The following is a 19,503-nucleotide window of genomic DNA, read 5'->3' on the forward strand; positions in this document are numbered from 1 at the left end:
CTATCCTATTGTGTGCAGAGGGAATTTGAAAGACAACCGATTATCCTGCCCCTCGGACTGAGCACTGTGAGTGGTGAGTCCCCAGATCCTACATTTTAATGTGGGTCTGGCTCGTCAGGCTAGGATTCCAGGGGAAGAGAAGAATCTCATGGATGTCAATTTGGCAAAGCAACTCAGGGGTGAGCCCATCTCCTTTCTCGGTTCAGGCCTTAGATGGTCGGCCTCTAGGTTCAGGGGATGCCGTGTCGTCCATTATCCCTTACATAAACAATGGCTGATGATGATGATGAAATCAGTGTCATCATTACACAACAGAGAACAAAACATAGTTTTTAATATGAGGAAGTTCAGCCTTATTTTTTGCTCTGTGCCATCTCTTTATACTTTATAAAGGTATTGAATAAAAAGACAAAAAAACATATCACAGCATGAATTGTATTGTATCAATTCCTCCAAAGATGTAAATGGAAGCGTCAGCGTTAAATTCTGTCAGGAAGACTCAATGCTACGTCACTCATTCATTCATTACTCCTAACCAATCAGCGGCGTACAACCGTCTTTAAAACTTCTTCACTCACGTACCTGTTTGCTGTCTCCAGGTATCGGCTTTCGATAGTCAGTCGTATTCCGCTTCACAGCTCACTATGTCCTCCTACAACTTGCTCGACTTTCAAGTATCTGACTCCGACGATGATGACCCTGTTCCACCCGCCAATGTGCGCCGGAGCTCTCGCGTCCTCGCACGGGACTCCCCATGGTTAAACCATCCGTCTGAGCAGATTCTGGAGCTACTGGAGAAACAAGGGATCCTCGTCAAAAGCGGGACTCCGAGAGAAGACCTGCTCTCTATGGCCCTGAGTATTCTGGGTACTCCCTCCATATCCGACCAGGAGGATATCGCTTCCCCGGAGGCCCCAGCTCAGCCGAAAAAGGCAAGCCGAAAGCGCCCGGCTAAGCCTCCTCCATCTCAGCCAGGAAAAAGGGTGTACAAAGCTCCGACGCGCTCCCAGCCTTCGGCCTCCCAAATCCAAACTTCGCCGGTGTCCGATCAATCCATCGTGGAAGCTATCCTGTCTCTCACATCGACAGTGAAAGGCCTCGAAGCAAGAATGGAAGCCTTCGAGAGACCATCAACTTCCACACCGGCAGCCTCTCTCAACATCTCAGCGTTTTCCCACGCGCCGCTCCCCTCCACTTCCTCCTTCTTGCCAGCGGCGTTTCGCCCTCCCGCTCACTCCGCGGGCGCACCGCTTACAAAAGCCTCCGCCCTAGCAGGTCTACATACCTTCAACCTCGCTTCAGCACTCCCAGCTCAAGATCCGGGTAGGAGGTTTGTTTCTCGCGTAGCCAGCGTTAATGAGTGTATCCCCCTTTACCCCTTTTCCCTCTACTATGCTTCTGTCGACAATGCTGCCCACTTAATCAAGATAGCAGGCCAAGGTGCATGGCTTTCGAAGGCCGATATCACAGACGCTTTCAAAGTCATGCCCATTCATCCCTCTGAATGGCCCCTTTTCGGGGTTAAGTGGGAGTCAAAATTTTCCTTCGCGGTTAGGCTGACATTTGGCTGTAGGAGTAGTCCACACATTTTCAACTGCTTGTCAGAAGCATTGTGTTGGATCCTGCTTAACGTTTACAAATTACCATTCGTTCTCCATCTCCTCGATGATTTTTTGCTCATCGACTTCCCGTCCGCCAAGACTTCCGTGCTAGACACGCTTAGACAAACTTTCAGCACCATAGGCGTCCCGCTCTCTGAGGAGAAAACCGTGGGTCCTCTTACGTCACTCGAATTTCTAGGCATTATGCTGGACTCCGTCAAAATGCAAGCTTCTCTTCCAGAAGAGAAACTCCTCAGAATAAGGGCCATTACCGCTTCATTTGTGTCTTCTAGTGCGGTTTCTAAACGTGAACTTCTTTCGCTACAAGGCCATCTAAATTTCGCCATGAGGATAATCCCTCAGGGCCGCTCATTTATTTCTCGTCTCCTAAATCTGGCTCATTCCGTCGAGAAGCTGTCTGATCTAGTCCAGGTCGACGAAGGTAGCAGGTCCGACCTCAGGTTCTGGTCCCAGCTCCTTAACAATTGGAACGGCATTTCGTTTTTCTACAACGAAGTCCCTGAATCTTCCGCTTCCCTCGATTTGTTTACGGACGCGGCTCCTTCAGTGGGCTTTGGGGGGGTCTTCCAAGGGCAATGGTTCGCAGAGAAATGGCCAGCCGAGTTCTCTGCCTTTGCCCTTGGATCTGCCTCTTCTGCTCTTCATGAGCTCTACCCCGTCGTGGTTGCGAGTGTTTTATGGGGTGGCTCTTGGTCTCGCAAACGCATAACTCTTCATTGCGATAACGCGGCAGTCGTCGGCATGATAAATAAAGGAAGGTCTTCATCTGCCATTATCATGCCACTACTTAGACGTCTAACATGGCAATCTGTGATGCATAATTTCATCATTAACGCAGAACATATTCCTGGTTATTGCAATGTACTTGCTGATGCGCTGTCTCGTTCTCGTTTTCAGGAGTTCAGGCGGCGATGCCCAACAGCCAACCCGGAGCCGACACCATGCCCAGCGTTCACAGACCTAATTCTGGACTGAACGTCGATTTGGATTCTCTCCTAGCGTCAGCTAGAGTTTACATGGAAAAAGGGGTAGCCCCAAATACACTAAAAGCTTATAAATTGGCATGGTCTTGGGTCACTATTTTCTGCGGCTCACTCCAATTACCCTTGTTTCCTGTTCTTATTACTACTATTTGCGCTTTCATCGTTTACAGTTCCGAATCACGTCACTTAAAATTCCTACAATTAGAAGAATGTTAGCAGGGATACAATTCTATGCCAAATGTCATGACCCTAACTTTTCTAGCTTATTTTCTGTACCTTCCGTTCGCTGGCTTCTCAAAGGTCTCGCTAAATCCACTCTCTCAGTCCCTGATAAACGCCTGCCTTTAACCCCTCACTTATTACGTCTTTTGGTGTCTAAATTACGGGAAGGCTCTCTTTTCACTCCCTATATCAATTCACTCCTCGAAGCCGCGTTCCTCATGGCTTTCTATGGGTTCATGCGCCCCGGGGAATTTTGCTCTGACAGCCAGGTTTTTAACCCTTCTCAGGATCTGGCTTTCTCAGCCATCCTCTTCTCCTCCCACTTCTATAACGTATTTCTGAAACATTCTAAAACGGACACCTCAGGTTCTGGTGTCAGTTTAAGAGTTTCTAAAGTAAATTACTCTTTCTGTCCCTATACTTCCATGTCCTACTATCTTAAACTTCGCCCTCACACTTCTCCCAATTCACCACTCTTTCTTCTACCTTCTGGGTCATCTATGTCTAAGCAATGGTTCAGGATCCACTTGTCTACAGTGGTCGGTAGCTGCGGGCTCTCAACCTCCCAATATACCGGCCACTCCTTTCGCATCGGCGCTGCAACGTCAGCAGCCGCTCTAGGATTACCTGCATCCTCTATCAAGTTGCTCGGAAGATGGTCTTCGTCGGCTTACGAGTCCTATATAAGACCTCAGGATCAAGCCCTTCTAGATGCGCAAATAGCTCTCGCAAGTGTCAAATAAGGTAAGCTTCCTTGCAAAGGTCTGGTGGTGGTTATTCGGCTCGGCTAAAGCATTATATTAATTACGATGGACCCGAGCCACTCTTCTTCAGTCACTACGCACAGCCGGCACTTTAGGCACAGAATAAAGCGTTAATACATTCTAGTCACTACGCACCGCCGCCCTTGGTCTAGCTTCTGCAAGCAAAACTTTGGGTAATCACGTCACAACAGTTAATTTCTTTTATCCTTCCATCACCCCACTTCACTCATATACATACGCAACTCGACAGTCGACTCGAATCGCATCATCAAATCGCAATCATCAATCATTATCGAACCGAACGATCATTAAGCACTTTCCACGGGGATTTGCACCACATTGCATTCATCTTACCGTGCAAGAACCGAGCTTCCGAAAGCTCTGAGCTCGTGCAGCTCCCCGACTCGCTGCAATCGCTGCAGACCATGCTGGTTATGTCTACCCGCAAGAGAGTACACTTTTTCTATCATCTGTTCTCAGTTTCATTTCCTTTCATGAATCACTTTACTATTAACGAAGGATTTGTCTCATATTAATGTTCTCTTTGATTATGCTTTATTCCAGGAAGTGTCCCAGCCTCACGTCTACCCTCGGGTAGGCCTTTCCCATCTCTCTCTTTGGGGGTAGGCTCCTCCCCTGCCATATTCACCCGGCAGGATCCGCGAGGGTCTCCACGCTTCAGGTCCTGGACTGAGGACGGGGCCTACGCCAAAGACTCTTAATAATTCCATTTATTATCTCTAAGTTATCTATTCCTTTAAGGATATAACATTGTTAACTTCAATTAAATATTGTAAACCTCATGTCATGCTTCCCGAGTCTTTCTGATAGAATTGTCATTGACATGTGAGACCCATAGTAAGCAACTAGACAAGACACATTCAAACATTACACTACTTCTCAATTTTCACTGAAATAGACGTAGAGTAAGCAGCTGGACTTTCCACACCATCCTTTATAAGAACACCATTTGATCATTTGTGAAGTTTGTGAACTTGGGCAACATCATAAAATGTAGGTCTTCATTCTTTGTGTCAGACAATAACTGATATTTAATGTGATGATTGCATATTATTGTTACTCTTTCAAGAATAATTCAGGAGATAACAAAAGTGAAAGTGTGGAATTGAATGAACGTTATGAACAGTGTGAACAGAGTCTTGTCTCTAATAAATCTTTGCTCTAAACTACGGGTGCTATCCCATCCTTCCACAGATCATCAAGCACCCCACCAAAGGCTTCTGACAGGTTATCAAAGAGGTCTGGGAGTTTGATCTGAAATGCCAGGATGGCAAGCACCACCGTGAGTCCACTAGAGAGGGCCAACCACCAGCCCGGCATTGAAGAAGGGTTTAGTCTGGGCACCGGCCTTGTCCTCATGGGTTGGGTCACCCGGTCCCACTGGGTACAGATGGCCTGCCGGGCCCCTTTCCACTGACCCGGCCCAAACAGCCGGAACTGGTATGGTGTGCATGGACCCAGCAGAACTTTCAGAGAAAGACTGGGATCCCGGAAGAGCAGGGAGAGGAAGTTGGGTCTCGCGCCTACTTCCTGTGCTAGATCATCCAGGTAAGGAATGTACTGCACCTGGACAGTAGCATGGCTGGGATAACTATAGAAGAGAGTTAAACAAGAATCAAAATATTATTATGAGTATTATTTCAGGGGCGGTGGTTAAGGAGCTGGACTAGCATGCAGTAGCCAGAAGAGTTTTGGGCTTTAGCAAGGCACTTAACCCCAAGTTGCTCCAAGGACAATGGCCTTTGTAGTACAATGAACATATGTCCATAAGTCGCTTTGGATAAAAGTGTCTGCTAAATGAATAAATGTAAAAATGTATTTCTGACATTCATATTCTTATATATCTGTTATCTACCTTTCAGTGTATCTCTGCATCTCAGCATCAATGACCTCATTCATTTTCTTCTCAGAAGGAAGTTGGCTTAACCCTTGAAAACAATTGAAATGTGAAGTCACAAAGCATACTCACAGACACATAAAGTACACCTTTTCTCTCTCTTGTTCCTATCATGGCAAGGCAGGGGCGGAGCCAGAGGGGTGGCTCCGGGTGGCACAGGCCACCCTTGAGATTCGATTGGCCACCCCAGGTGCCACCCCCAAATCCTACGATTGGCCATTAACATGGTCTAAGGCGGGACCTTTCTTGATGCACTTGCAGCAGTTTGAAGTGTCAGACGTCAGAAATGCAAGTGGCAAACACGATTGCCACGATTGACGTTTGTCATGTGTTATGTCATTAAGTGTTAACTGTAGGCTATAGGCCCATACTTTTGTAAAAGCATTTAATGACAATGTCCTAATGTAATGTTAAGAAAACTTTTCATTTATGGTTCATCAAGCTTACTCATAAACACTCGTTGCATCTAGGCTACAGGTAGCGATATTCTGATGACATAAATGACCATTCAACCAGTCAAGCATTTGTTATAAAATATTGAAATTATGGGAAGTTTACATAGCTTAGGCTAAACTGTATGTTTCTTTCGTCCCCCATGCCTGTTTTATTCGTCTCGATCAGGAGGGATAAATGAAACATTGCGCACATTCCACTTTTGCTTTAAAGGCTGGCTATCTGGCATACTTTTTTCTTTTTTTTTCTTTATAAAGTTAATTTTCCATAGTAGCGTGTGACAACAAAATCATTCCTGCGTTCTGTTCCCAGAGCTTTCTCTGTCTATGATCTGCAGCGTTTCTGAAAAGATGAACCTCCTCGACAAGTAGATTGCTGGTCTCAGGGACAGATCATGGCTTCTGCCAAGTGTGCACGTGCACAGGGGCCCTGAGCCAATGGGGGCCCTCTGATTTATATAAAATAATAAAAAAAAACGGAACCGGATAACTGCACAATCTTACCAAATGCTATAGTTTTGCTAACATCTCCACTGTTAACGTGAAATATGTCTCCATGCAAGGTAGTGTCAAGCAGCAGTAAAGTGAAAACCTTATCATGCAGGTAGCCAACGTTCACGTCACCTGAGTCAGACAGAAAACAGGCCCTGCTTGCTCTGTTAAAGTTTGTATGCCCCTTCCAAACTGCGTTAAAAGGGTGTATTTAACAGCCAGAATTTCAATATTTTCCCGGGGGAACCCGTAATATGATCAGCACCACCTCTCACAAAATACTATCAACGTTCCTGCTACCGGTCCGTCAGAAATATGACAACTGTTGTCCGGTCCGTTTAATGAAAAATGTTGGGAACCCCTGCTGTAGTTTGGAGAGTAGTTTGGCAGCAAAGGGATATTACAGCCTAATAATAAAAACAGCTGCTGCTTTCTGTGTGGGCCTGAGTTATAATATATGACATAATGTACTACATTGTCATTGTGTGAAATTGTGCACCATGCAGCCTGCACAGCGACAGCAAATAGAGACGCGCTGGCTGCACGTGCAAACGCGCATGCGCGCATTGCGGTCAGGGGGAGGGGGGGCCTTTTTTGATATTGTGCACAGGGGGCCATATCTGTTTAATCCGTCCCTGGCTGGTCTATAGAGCCATATATTTAAAATACAAAATAGTATATTGTCATTTGTATTTTATTTAGTTGCCATCATAAAAATGCCATCATATTTTGTATCAAAATACTTTATAGGTTTGTAGTTTAAAAATACTGGCAAATATTTTTGGTAAAACCAATAACCTACTTTTGGTGATGTGATTATAAAAGTGCAAAACAATGAATGCAGCACTGGTGCTGACTTGCAATTTGCCCAGAGTTGTTGTGATCAAAATATTGAGATTTTGGCAGATAAGTAACATGTAGGTTGCTCACACACACAATACACTCCCTCATACCAACCTCAAGTTTCTTGAGAACTTAAGTCATCCAATTCGAACACATGGAACAATGTGGTTGCACTGCAACAAATTGCCCCAAGTATTGCTTAAAGCAAAACGTTGAACATTTTATTTAATTAATAATTTGCCTAGACTTGCTCACACAAACAATACACTCCCTCATACCAGCCTCAAATTTCTTGAGAAATTGTTCAATCAATCAAGCATTTCTTTCAACATTGTTCAATCTGGGCATGCATTGACGATGTCAGAGGCTTGTCTCCACTTTGTACCGCTTGACAAATTCAGTTGTGACTTTTTGAGTGCATACAGTGTTTAGGCTATGAGATGTAACAGGTAGGTCAGCATAGTTGATCTGTTGACTGTTTGCAGGTGATGGCATGTCTCGTAGGCAGAGAAAAACTGAAAAACTCAAACACTGTCCACTTCAACAGAGTTAATGTACTGATGAAGGAATAGATTAGATAGATATGGAAGGTTTGCAAAGTGATATCATGCTCCTTTTAAAGAGTATTTTGGTACTTTCAAAATAGAAAACTACAGTTGATTTTGATACATGGTGTGGCTATGTATTTTAAAGTTTATTTTGATAAATTTAAAATTAGGGTATATTTGATATTTTATTTTAAAATACATTGATGTATTTTTGCCCATCCCTGCCAACAGCTAGAGCGTTTTCATGAGTTTTCGATCGTCATATATTTCATTTCCATTCATCACAGAGTTCCCAAAATCACATATAAGGTGTGTTAGAGTGTCTAGTTTCGTAATTTAGAAAAAAAGAGCTAAAAATGTAATATTACGTTTTTGGCACTCAACGCATGGGAAGGAAAAACATAATATTACATTTTTGGCACTCAATGAATTAAGGTATTTCTGTCCCTCCCAAACTGCATTAAAATGGTATGTTTAACAGCACCCCTGGACCCTCATAGGCCAATATGATCCTCAATATTAATCAAAATAGTAATAATTTAATAATATATCAATAGAATATTAAATATCAATAATAAGAAATAAACAAATAGACAAAAAAAACAGGTCAAATTATTTTAACAGCTACAAAAATAGATGGTCATATACGTTATTGTGGGGGGAAATGTCTTGGATGAGTATATTTGTTTCATTTAATAGAATAGAATAGAATAGAATACATTTTAATATCCCCATGATGTAATATGTTTTAGCATAGCATAGCCCAGTGACAGACAACTTAGATAATTAACTTAAGTATGTTTGGTTATATGTATTTGCATTTTATTCAAATACAAAGAAATTTTATGTGAAAGTAAGGTATTTGTGTTTTTTTTTTGTCCTTCAATTTATGAGTATGGTGTTTGGTGCTGGTTTCCCTAATGTATTTGTGCTAATTTCACATCTTGAGCCTGTTTCTGTTTATCTGGATGTTTTGCCTCATGCCACCCTTGAATTAATCAGTGCCTCACTAGTGCCACCCTTGTTAAAAATGTCTAGATTCGCCACTGTGGCAAGGTCATATTTTCAATGCAAATCTGTTGCAAACAAGCTGATGTCAATGTCAATATATTTATATAGCACAATATATTGATAATCACCGACAGTTTACCAAAGTACTGTACAAACAAACAAACAAACGCTTTGGGTGTGTACCTGCGATGGCTCTGGTGGCCCACCGAGCCTGTAGCTCCATGCATGGCATGATTGGCCCGGACGTCTGAATAAGACCCAACAAAGCCAGCGTAGGGCGCTCTAGCGAAGGGGGAAACATGTGCTTGTATAGGCGGATCTCTCCCTGGCGACCGGTAACTAGAGACGAGGGCAGAAAGGAAAACGTTGGGCTGTATCCAGTGCAGAAAACAACCGCGTCAATGTTCTCCTCTACTGACTGGTCCTCGAACACCACGGATGACCCTCGGAACTCAAGCATGTTGGACTTCATGGCCAGGGCTCCGTAAAGAATCCGCCCTGGTAGATCATCGTTTACTATGGGGCGCCTGTCAAAGAACCTGCAGTGGTGTAAAGGGGGTGTTTTTGTAAAAGCCAGCAGGATGTATGTTTGTGTCTTGACTGACGTTCTTTAGTATTAGATCTAATTGTGCAGCCTCTTTTGAGTTTTAGATCAGAAAATGATGCCATTTTCATACTGTACTAACTAAATTGTGTACAGTAACTTTCCCCATATTAAATTAGTTCCGATACTGTAAGCACTATTGCAGATGGGCTGGTCTTCTATGTTACCTGTGCTTTGGCTGCAGACTGTACAGCCTATGGTCATATTTGTTGTTGAGCCTTCTCTCAGTAACCCAGTTTAGCAGCGCCTTTGGCAGTAGCCGTTGCATCAGGAGGCTCCTGCGGTTGATCATCAGCATGTCCAGTGGGAGGCCTTTATCCGACATCCGTCCCAAAATCCACCCACCTTTTCTCGTACTTAGGAAAGTCTGTGAAAACAGTTAGTAGATGGTAAAGATTTTGTGTGGATTTACAGGCAACCATCCAGGTAAAAAAGCAGTATACTTTAGTGTGTTAGAAATATGATTAAAGTATATTAAGTATAAAGCAAGTATGCTTACACTTTTTGTACTTTATGTAAAGTATGTTTAATGTGTACTTTTAGAAAGTATACTTCAAAGTAGATATTATTAAGTTCAACTTCAGTGTACTAAAATCAAATATACTAATTGTGCAATATTCAAAGTTAAATTTATAAGCAGTCCAGTTGATCAATAACATGGCTGTTCGAATTTGAAATGGAGTGGGGGGATCTGTGCACCTTTCGAGCAAAACGTGGTGTGAGCAAACATTAACGTTATATACAGTCTATGCTTGTAACTTTATTTGCAAGACAGATGGACTGTAGAGACCAGAAAATGCATACGTTTACGGTCTGTATAAGGTTACAGCTTTGTCCAAATTAAAGATACCATAAATTCTAGTCATGCCAGAGACGTTGGTCCTACAGAGCCAGAAGGACTCGTCATGTGAGATAACAAGGGCTGAAGCCAGTTGGATCTAAAGTGCCAAGTTATTCGTTATCAGGTGAGTCCCAAAGCATATTGTTAAATGATTCTGATGTAGCTTACTCTTTATGACCTTCGGTAGTCTTTGGAGAAGTTAAATTGATGGCTTAGCAATCTTTCAAGAGTTTGTTTTTATCCTTGCTAGTACAAGCTAGCAATGCCAGATCACGTTAGCTAATTTAGCTAACGTTAACGTCATAAACGTCGACCCAGATCCCTATCAAGAAGAAAACTACATTAGCCTGCTTTGTGTTTGTGGGATTATTGACAAGTGTTGGCTAGCACTAACGTTAGACAAACTATGATGGAAGAAAGTGTGTTCTTTATTAAGCAACGTTTGCCTAAAGTTCACCAATGTTCTTTAATATTATGTGCGGTGTAGGCCAGTGGTTTTCAAAGTGGGGGCCGCGAGGGGGTGCCAGGGGGGCCTCAGCAAGTTGGAAGGAAAAATAAAATAAACAAATTAAATACATTTTAAAAATGTAAAATATACCTATTACTATGAGGGTTGTTATACAATGGCATTTTAATAATTTGTATATCTGAACATTATATTTTCCATGATAATGACTGGGAGTAATAGTAAAGTGATAGCTCTCTAGCAGAAAGCCCCAAATGCAATTTTTACACACTGCTCCATCGCAAAGTGCTTGTGGCTAAAATAATTATTAGGATTAGCTATGTATTTTTACATTTGCCGTAATATTGTCGATGGGTTTAATAACACATCAAGGGGGTCCTTGGCCAGAACCTGGTAGTATTTGGGGGCCTTGTCGTGGAAAAGATTGGGAACCCCTGGTGTAGGCTACCTCACAGAAAGGAGGATGGTGCTAGGCTAGTCACACTTCACATTCATTAGGCATGTTAATGACATTGTAGCTGTTTTTTTCTTTAATCGTGGAGACATCTTTTAAAATGAGTCTACAGGACAAATTACATGCATTTTATGAAGTAGAACGTTTTTTTCCACCATTGATATTTGAGGGGGAATTAAACCTGGTGTTCTGCTAAGTTAGTGCTATGAAGTAGGCTACATGATTGATATTTATGCCTTGGTTTATGCGATAGATTTAGATTTTTTTATTCGTGTTTGACAGAGCATTCAAGTTCATTTCATGGTAGTGTTTGTAATTTACCTAGTTTTAATCTGTTTAAACTATGTTTTTACAGGTGTTCCTGGACAGTTTTGAAACCGAGATGTCTGAACGCCTCAAATAATCAGCAGTAAAGGTAAATATTCTTCATCCAGGACCTTGCCCCATTACTATTAAAGCATAACTCAAGCCAAAATGCAACCTAGGGTCTTTTTGTGAATGTACCTGAGTCAAACTTTCATTTGAAAGCATAATTTAGCATAAAGCGCCACCATTAAGCTTGACTGTATTGTCGTTTCTGGGTCAAATGCCATTTTGAATGGGAGTCGTAGGGGCAGAACATCAAAATAGTAGGCTAGTGCCCCTACGACTCCCATTTAAAATGCCATTTGACCCGAAAACGATAATACGGTTTTATTGGAAACAAAGGAATCTAAGGTAATCAAATGCAGAAAACAGGGTGGTTGCACTCATATCGGTGCCAAGGTGCGCAACGCTTTAAGGAAAGACTACCTGGCCAGGTCTACCCATACCAGCATGGCAAACAGATGGTGTCAATACCAATTTGACCCATAAAAAGTAAATGTCAAATAGGTACAGATAATCTGTATTACTCTCATCATTGCCAATGGATTTCTGTGTAAAATATTGTTTATCTTGTAAAATGTTGTCCATCTTCTTTCTGTTCACAGACAACAGAGACAAATTCTCTAATACCAAGGTCAATGCATTTGACTGCTGTCCAGCCCTGGGTTGCCACCGAAAACTTTATGCATCTTGGACTGGAAGATGGTGTGCTAGTAAGGAAGCTAGCTACCACAGCTTTTGCCACCACATCTCAGTGTTGGGAGGGAAGTTCACTCAGTGCACAACTCTACCAGCTGTACCTTTCCTCCTCAGCCATGATCCGTAACCACCATGGTTTTCTTTCTGGGCCAGAAGACTTTGCAAACAAATAAGCAATAAATGACAGTGGTGGAATGTAACGAAGTACAAATACTTTGTTACTGTACTTAAGTAAAATTTCCACGTATTTGTACTTTACTTAAGTAAAATTTATAGTGCATACTTTTGACTTTTACTTCGTTACATTTTACAGCAATTATCTGTACTTTTACTCCGCTACATTTCTACAACACCATCGTTCCTTTTTACGATACATTTTATGATCAGTTTTTTTTTTTCTCTCTGGCAAACACGTTTGTTTTACCGGGGGGTTGCTACCAAAGATTCTGGAGCGCTACGTGCATTCTTAGAAACATAAGCTTCTAGTCTAGACCAGGCAAAGCGTGAGCTTGTAGCCATCTGCATTTGGTAGGCTATATTCACCAGACCCATGGCTACACTGTACATGCAACTGTGTTCTGTGCCTTTCTCTGTCTGTTATTTGCAGCGTTAGGGCCTCCTCTCCGATGAGATTGCTATCTGCGGATCGGCGAAGTTACAGGCTATGCCCATGCTTCTGTCACACGTCTGATCATTTGCGGCACAAATGAATGGTAGACTATTAATGAACCGGTGGCCGGAAAAAACGTAACATTTTCCAGATTAGGAAATATTCCTTAATTGTGTGTGATTAAATAAATATGCATAGCCTACAATTGGGGGGTAGTAACGTGAGCGCTCATTCAATGTCTATGCGTCTGCGCAAGTGAAACTGAACTTAGCCTAATCATAAAGACACCTTTCTCAGCAACTTTTCTGTTCAATCAGCATAATTGGCATTACGATCCACCCGACGTTTCCCTTGTCTACCCCGTTAAACTTCAGGCTCTCGTGTTTTGCCGAATGATATTACTCAGCAGATCACCCTAGATAACCAGAATTACAGTCTCTAGAATTGTAGGTCAGAATGTAAACTGGGCCACAGATGGTAAGCACAATTGCATTAACTTAAAACTATCTAGTCGAGTATAACCTAAAACTAGCTTAATTAAAATGCCACAGCCCATACTGATTTTTCCTTTTAGAATATAGATATTAAGAGAATAAATCATTATGCAAATACTTTTACTTTTAATACTTAAAGTACATTTAAAAGCAGGTACTTTTTACTTTTACTTAAGTAGGGTTGTCATTGTGGTACTTTTACTTTTACTAAAGTAAATATTTCTCTGTGTATTTGTACTTTTACTTAAGTACTGAGGTTCAGTACTTCCTCCACCACTGATAAATGATCATGCATTACAAATTTAGCCATGTTAGACTGTTAAGTTGTTGGCTTGTAGGCTGGGTGTCCAGTAAACAATTTCAAGCTTAGAGGGCCAATTCTCTCACCTAAGAGGGTAAACAACTTTTGTTTTTTCATGAAATCTGCATTTTGAATTGATGGTCTACCAATGAGGCTGTAGAGTATCGCGACACAATAGTGGCAAAAAGGACTTGCGCGATCGGGTGTATTATATTATATATATTTTTTCACACACGTAGATATTAAATGCGTGCGCGCAAATTCTCTCAGAGGAAACTGCTCCCCTAGCATGGAAAAAAATGCTGCGAGCGAGGAGGAATCTGACCAGCGATCCAAACAGCCACTCGAAAAATCTATGCATGTGAAATAATATAATACGCCCAAATGCATGTTTTATCGCGTTACCACATTCAACTTAAAAAGATATGCTCAAGAGATCCATAACTTTCAGAAAAATGTTTTACTTTTGTTATGGATGAATATTATGTTTTGTTTTCATTCTTGTCAATAAAATGTTTTTCTCATAATTAAAGTGTAATTTGTCATGTAACAGAATAGGTAGGAGAGTACTAATTTACTAATACTAATACAATTTTAAATCACACTAATATTATACTTAAATTGCATGCCTTTATAATGCTTAAAGTATCTTAAGACTATACTTTTATTAACATAACTGCAAACTTTCAAGGCACTTATTGTAGTCAGGAAGTACATTTGAAGTTAATTTATAATATTACAGAGGCGTGCTAAATGAATAGAAATGAGGATAAGAGTGTATTCAAAATACACTACTACACTATTATTAGTTATATTGTAATGCCTTTTAAATACATTTCCAATACACTTGGGATGTTACAAAATTGTACTGCAACTGTGTTCCGAATGCTCATAAAATCTCTTTGTATAATGTATTTAAGAACACTTAAAGTTTGAAAAAAGTTGTTCCATTTTAGCATACAATTTACACTTGAAGTGTAGTCAAATAGATTTTAAGTTGAACTTAATACATAATTGAATACTTTTAACTACACATGGATTTGACGAAAAAAGTACGCACTGTTAGCCTGACGTAGTCATACTCAATTCTAGTCAGAACTTCCCGACCTCAAACGTTGTGGGCGGGACTAAGTTCGGAATGGCACCCAGGCTAACGCGCTGTACTTTAAAAAGTATATTTTTAATAGATTTTTTTTTTTTTCACCTGGGCAGTAATTCCTTGGATCTACATTGTGTGTTCTATATCCATAAATCAATCAATCAAAAAATACTTTAAGGATACAAAGTGAGCGGTTTATTTCCATTAATTCGCCCATGTCTCACTTTAACGTTCTGAAGCGAAAACGAGGCTAAGGTTGTAGCACTACATTCTGTTACACTGTACCGCGCACTGTACAGTAACATTAATGGTAACAATTTGTCAAGGACAAGAAGAATGGCTTGGACAACAAGCCTTGACTCCGTATCAACATTCACGATGATGAAAAGTGGGCTGATGAGGGGGATGTTGAAAAGTGGGCTGATGAGGGGAATCGGATCCCAAGACCAGTGCTTTTAAGAGGATATAGCAATTGGATACTACATCATGGAGGGCTACATCACCGATATCCAAGGTAAGATGATTGGTGTGCTATCTCAGCTAACGTCAACCGTTTAGCAACGTGAACGCTAACATTAACTTTGTAATTGATGTTATTTTGTTTTTCTATGTTTTAGGCTACATTACATGTATGCCTTACTAAATTATTGTAAAGACACTAAATATTGTTTTATATAAGGCAACATGACATTCTGCGTTGAAGTATTTGTGACAAGGTTACCCTAGCTAAGCCAAGCTTTTTTTTCAGTCAGGAGAGACGAGGCAGGCAGTGTTGTGAGAGCCAAGTCGTTTCGGTCAATGAGATTTATATGAGTTTATGTATAACGTGTGACATTATGAGTTTATGTATAATGTGTGACATTTATGAGATAACTGTTATAATGGTATAATGTGTGACATTTGAGATTATGTATAATATGACATTTATGATTTTGTGTAATGTGTGACATTTATGAGTTTGTGTAATGTGTGACATTTATGATTTTATGTGTAATGTGTGACATTTTAAGGACAGGTGTGGGCAGGGTGGAGGAGGTGAGGAGAGGAGTGTTTCAGGGCATCATGCCTTCTCTGCGGTTCTGCTAATTTCCACAGCAATGTCACATCCAGAATTCCCAATTCCAACAATCACGACTCTTTTCCCACGGAATGGTTCTGGGTCCTTGTATTCCCAACTGTGATAATATTTTCCTGGGAATGTCTTTGCTCCTGAAAAACATGGGATAACCTTTCAGCATTAGTTGATAATCATTAACAGTTTAAATGTTTTCATTTAACTGTATGACAACTGCATATTCCACGATTGCACATTCAATGTATCTAATCAATTTACATCATGCTTGTTAACTTTTGATAAATAGACAAAATATTTATCCTCTTTTTATCCTGTCAGATTTTTATTTCATTTTAAACTGTTCCTCCATCTCTGAGGCTCCTGCATTACTGATCTTAGACAGACAGCTCCTTTGAAGAGGTTCAGATGTAAAAACACTCACTGTTACAGTGTGTTTTGAAATGCCGTCCGTACCTTTGATATTATCCATTGGGGTCACTGGGTGTGTGTAGTGCCCTGAACTCACAAGCACTCCATCAAAGACATGGCTCTCCTCCAGACCGTCCCTGTTCTCAGTAACAACCTCCCATTGGCCTGAATAGGAGAGGTCAGGCCTCTGTCTCACACTGCGTACTGTGGTCTGCACACACACACACCCACACACACACCACAGATAAACTTTGTTTTTGTACTGCCATTCAAACATTTGAAGTCATCAAATAAATATATGAATTAATACCAAATAGGTATTAATTATACATAATTTAAACCTATTTTAAAAACAGATGGAGGGATGGTTGGCACCTGGAACTGAATATATTTCAGGAGATCAAAGTGTTGTGCATAGAGCTGGTAGTATTGGAGCAGCTGGGCATTGTGCAGGTAGTTGGGGTAGTCAGCAGGCATGGGAAAGTCACTGAAGCACATCATCTCCTTAGAGGTGTTGGACACCAGAGAACGGTAGATGCTGGAGTGCTCCGGCTCAGGCCTCTCCTGCAAGCCCATGAGATTGTCATTAGCCAGTGATGAACTGTAATGCAAAATGTTTAGCATTTGACCTGGAATTTGAAATGGAGAGTCCAGAACTGGGGGAAATAGTGCTAAGCTTTGCTTCCACACAGTCTCACAGAACCTCATGTGAGATGCTACTGTATGCCAAAAATTAACAAACCTGGGTCAGAATGAAGGGTTCCCCCTGGTTCTACTGTATACATTTGTGTATGAGATTATCTGATTCCTGCTATACTGTACTTAGCCCTGTGTACTCTTAGTTCATCCACCCAGTTAGGAAGTTTCCCAATGACAATTATCTTACAATGACCCTCCAAGCATCCCCCTTACCTTAAACCTCCACAGTCCTCCGATGTCATCGCTGCTCTCGAAGCACACAGGCTCTTGCCCCTCATCCAGGCAGCACTTGATGGACACAAGGCCCCCACTTCCAGCACCAATCACAGCCACCCGTCGCACCATACTGAAGGTCTGTATAAGTATGATTATAAGCTACTAGTCGAAGTGGAGAAAGATAGAGTGCAGCTGATGTGGGTGGCAAAAGTGTCACTGTATTGCCATAAATCTTTATCTATACACAGATACTTTCTAATGAGGAGACACAGAACTCATAGCACCTCCCATAGAAATGTATGGGGTTAGTTTGTAACACAAACATGGCAGTTGTGAATACATTGTGCCAACCATGTGTTGTGTGTTGTGATCTTGCAGCTAGAGCCAGGTTGGTGGTACTAGGAGAATTTTTTTTTTTTTTGGGGGGGGGGGGGGGGGGGTGCTGGACTTCATTCATTCATGGGGATTTTGCCTAGTGCAGATATGATGGGATTTCATTCATTTCAAAATAAAACATTGACATATAGTATTTGCATGCTAGATGTAATACATATCTTAAGTGTTATATAAGTCCTTGTTAGTGAATTTACTTGGCCTCAACAAATTCTAATCAAGACTTTACTATGTGTAAGGTGCCTGCTTGTCACCTGTCAGTTCTGACGTCCGTGTTGAGAGCAGGTTGGTTCCTGATTGAGGCTGTTTCCTTGTGGAGTCTGACGGCTGTTGTTCTGCAGGTGTGTTGCAGGCCTTCCTGTAGGGACTGGAGTGAACCTGTTGCATAAAACACTGCTGGTGATCAGATCCAGGTAAACTTTGAACTCTGTGCTGTCTGGGGTGGATCAAACAGGATGAGAGGGACTTGGTAAAGTAGGTCAGGTGTTGTTGATGTGTAGATAAAGAGATTAATACTTTACTTATATGTGTGTACAGCTTTCTCAGCATGCACACATGTATCAAGGGGAAGGTGTTAGTATATCGTTAAGCTTTCCAAAACATGGCAAGACATTACTGAGTATGTTAAACAGTCACTCATACAGAAAAATGTGATCATGCAAAAATATCTAAATAAAGTGGTGCACCACATATTTAACCTGAAAAGAACTCTGCTCCTTTTTTCTTGGTGTATTCACTGTGTATGCATGCTCTGTGTCCACATGTTCACTTACACTGAGCTGAAGCCAGCAGGGATGGTCCTAGGAGAAGTTGTGGTTAGTCTCTTACAAAACAGGAAGGGATCCTCCCCTGGATCACATGAAGATGTTGTGTACTGACATGTTGATTTTACAGTGGCGGATTCAGACCCAGTTTTTGTTTTTATAAGTCTGTAAGTAACTGCTAACAGTTTTTGATTTGTTTTTGTAAGTAACCGCTAACAGGGCTGAGCCAAAACCAGTGGACTAAGGTGGGGCAAAAAAGGCAATATGTGACAGTGGGTGGAGTAAAAAACAAAGGGGCTGAAACTATCTATGGCCATGTTAACCCCTGAGTTTCTCAATGGGTTATATAACCAATGCTGTTAAATATTATAGACCTTAACAAAATGTTCAGTGCAATGTTGATGACATTGCCAAGGATTGCTCAATGTAAGACCAGAGCCAAAGGATTACAGCCAAATATCATGACAGCGAATAATCACAGGCACATTCTGAAAGTCTCTCTAAATCATGAAAATATTTCCTCGGCCTACTCTTGATAAGACCAGAGTAGCTGCATCAATTTTGATTTCTTTAAATAAAAAAAAGAAAACACCATGGAAGAATTGATATCAATATTCAACACCTTTTAGCGCTAAAATGGTATGCTATAGACAAAAACCAACTAAAGGGGTCATGATCTGATTAACATTACATAGTGCATATCAAGCGTTCCAGAGACTTTATTCTCCAAATTATATGTTAGCATCAGAATGAGTTTAAAGTCATTATTTTAAGAACTGCTTTGTGTTATGTTACACACACACAGACACACACAAACATACAAACACACACACAAACACTTGGATAGCCTTTTAAGTGTTTTGTACTCAACTCAGAATTATTATTTTAAGGGCAGTGAGAACAATAACCCATCAGCACTAAAGGTAAAAGAAATAGTCTGGCAAGATCAGATGTCAGGGCTTGGATGTAATAGATTGTAAGAAAGTTTTGGCACCATGGGCTTACACAATCAATAATCTTATTAAGTTGCAATCTTAAAGGGGTGTTTGGACAAAGAACTGGGTTTGTAATCACCAAAGAAACAAAGAATAAATTATTTGGTAACACTTTACTTGACGGGTGAGTTCATAACACATTCATAGCAGCTGTCATAAACTGC

The 19,503-nt window shown here is 41.1% G+C and overlaps 2 protein-coding genes and 1 long non-coding RNA gene across 5 annotated transcripts; 2 read left to right on the top strand and 1 right to left on the bottom strand.

Moving 5' to 3' along the window:
- Positions 1–86: 86 nt before the first annotated feature.
- On the top strand, positions 87–3,448 carry LOC121677877. Its single transcript, XM_042056960.1, has 4 exons — positions 87–1,323; positions 2,520–2,650; positions 3,115–3,222; positions 3,365–3,448. The coding sequence occupies exons 1-4, from the start codon at positions 645–647 to the stop codon at positions 3,446–3,448; spliced, it is 1,002 nt and encodes a 333-aa protein (XP_041912894.1). The 5' UTR covers positions 87–644.
- An 850-nt stretch (positions 3,449–4,298) lies between these two features.
- Positions 4,299–18,565, bottom strand: LOC121724910 (dimethylaniline monooxygenase [N-oxide-forming] 2-like). Of its 3 annotated transcripts, none has more exons than XM_042111842.1 (10): positions 18,354–18,565; positions 17,835–17,958; positions 17,185–17,325; positions 16,648–16,836; positions 16,318–16,483; positions 15,856–15,998; positions 9,627–9,826; positions 9,039–9,394; positions 5,468–5,540; positions 4,299–5,203 (listed from the first exon to the last, which is right to left on the bottom strand). In XM_042111842.1, the coding sequence occupies exons 3-10, from the start codon at positions 17,314–17,316 to the stop codon at positions 4,774–4,776; spliced, it is 1,689 nt and encodes a 562-aa protein (XP_041967776.1). In that variant the 5' UTR covers positions 17,317–17,325; positions 17,835–17,958; positions 18,354–18,565; the 3' UTR covers positions 4,299–4,773. The 3 variants fall into 3 exon arrangements, 2 of the variants coding, with proteins under 2 accessions (XP_041967776.1, XP_041967777.1); XM_042111843.1 differs by having other exon boundaries at positions 17,835–18,016; XR_006035329.1 differs by having other exon boundaries at positions 5,065–5,203; positions 9,039–9,194.
- LOC121724929 lies at positions 10,332–12,464 on the top strand. The gene is made up of 3 exons (XR_006035331.1): positions 10,332–10,424; positions 11,576–11,635; positions 12,192–12,464. It is a non-coding gene; the product is annotated as an uncharacterized LOC121724929 (long non-coding RNA).
- Positions 18,566–19,503: the final 938 nt, after the last annotated feature.

This window comes from Alosa sapidissima, chromosome 12, assembly GCF_018492685.1.
Source record: "Alosa sapidissima isolate fAloSap1 chromosome 12, fAloSap1.pri, whole genome shotgun sequence".
Classification (NCBI taxonomy): domain Eukaryota; kingdom Metazoa; phylum Chordata; class Actinopteri; order Clupeiformes; family Clupeidae; genus Alosa; species Alosa sapidissima.

Bases quoted from the DNA above. Each gene is read 5' to 3' on its own strand.
- LOC121677877 (XM_042056960.1), top strand. From the start codon at position 645: ATGTCCTCCTACAACTTGCTCGACTTTCAAGTATCTGACTCCGACGAT. The intron at 2,651-3,114 runs GTAGCCCCAAAT...AACCCTTCTCAG, and splicing joins GAGTTTACATGGAAAAAGGG to GATCTGGCTTTCTCAGCCAT. The intron at 3,223-3,364 runs GTAAATTACTCT...ACTTGTCTACAG, and splicing joins TCAGTTTAAGAGTTTCTAAA to TGGTCGGTAGCTGCGGGCTC.
- LOC121724910 (XM_042111842.1), bottom strand. From the start codon at position 17,316: ATGGTGCGACGGGTGGCTGTGATTGGTGCTGGAAGTGGGGGCCTTGTG. The intron at 16,484-16,647 runs GTGCCAACCATC...GTGTGTGTGCAG, and splicing joins TGAAATATATTCAGTTCCAG to ACCACAGTACGCAGTGTGAG. The intron at 5,541-9,038 runs GTACACACCCAA...ATTGTTTTCAAG, and splicing joins GGCCACCAGAGCCATCGCAG to GGTTAAGCCAACTTCCTTCT.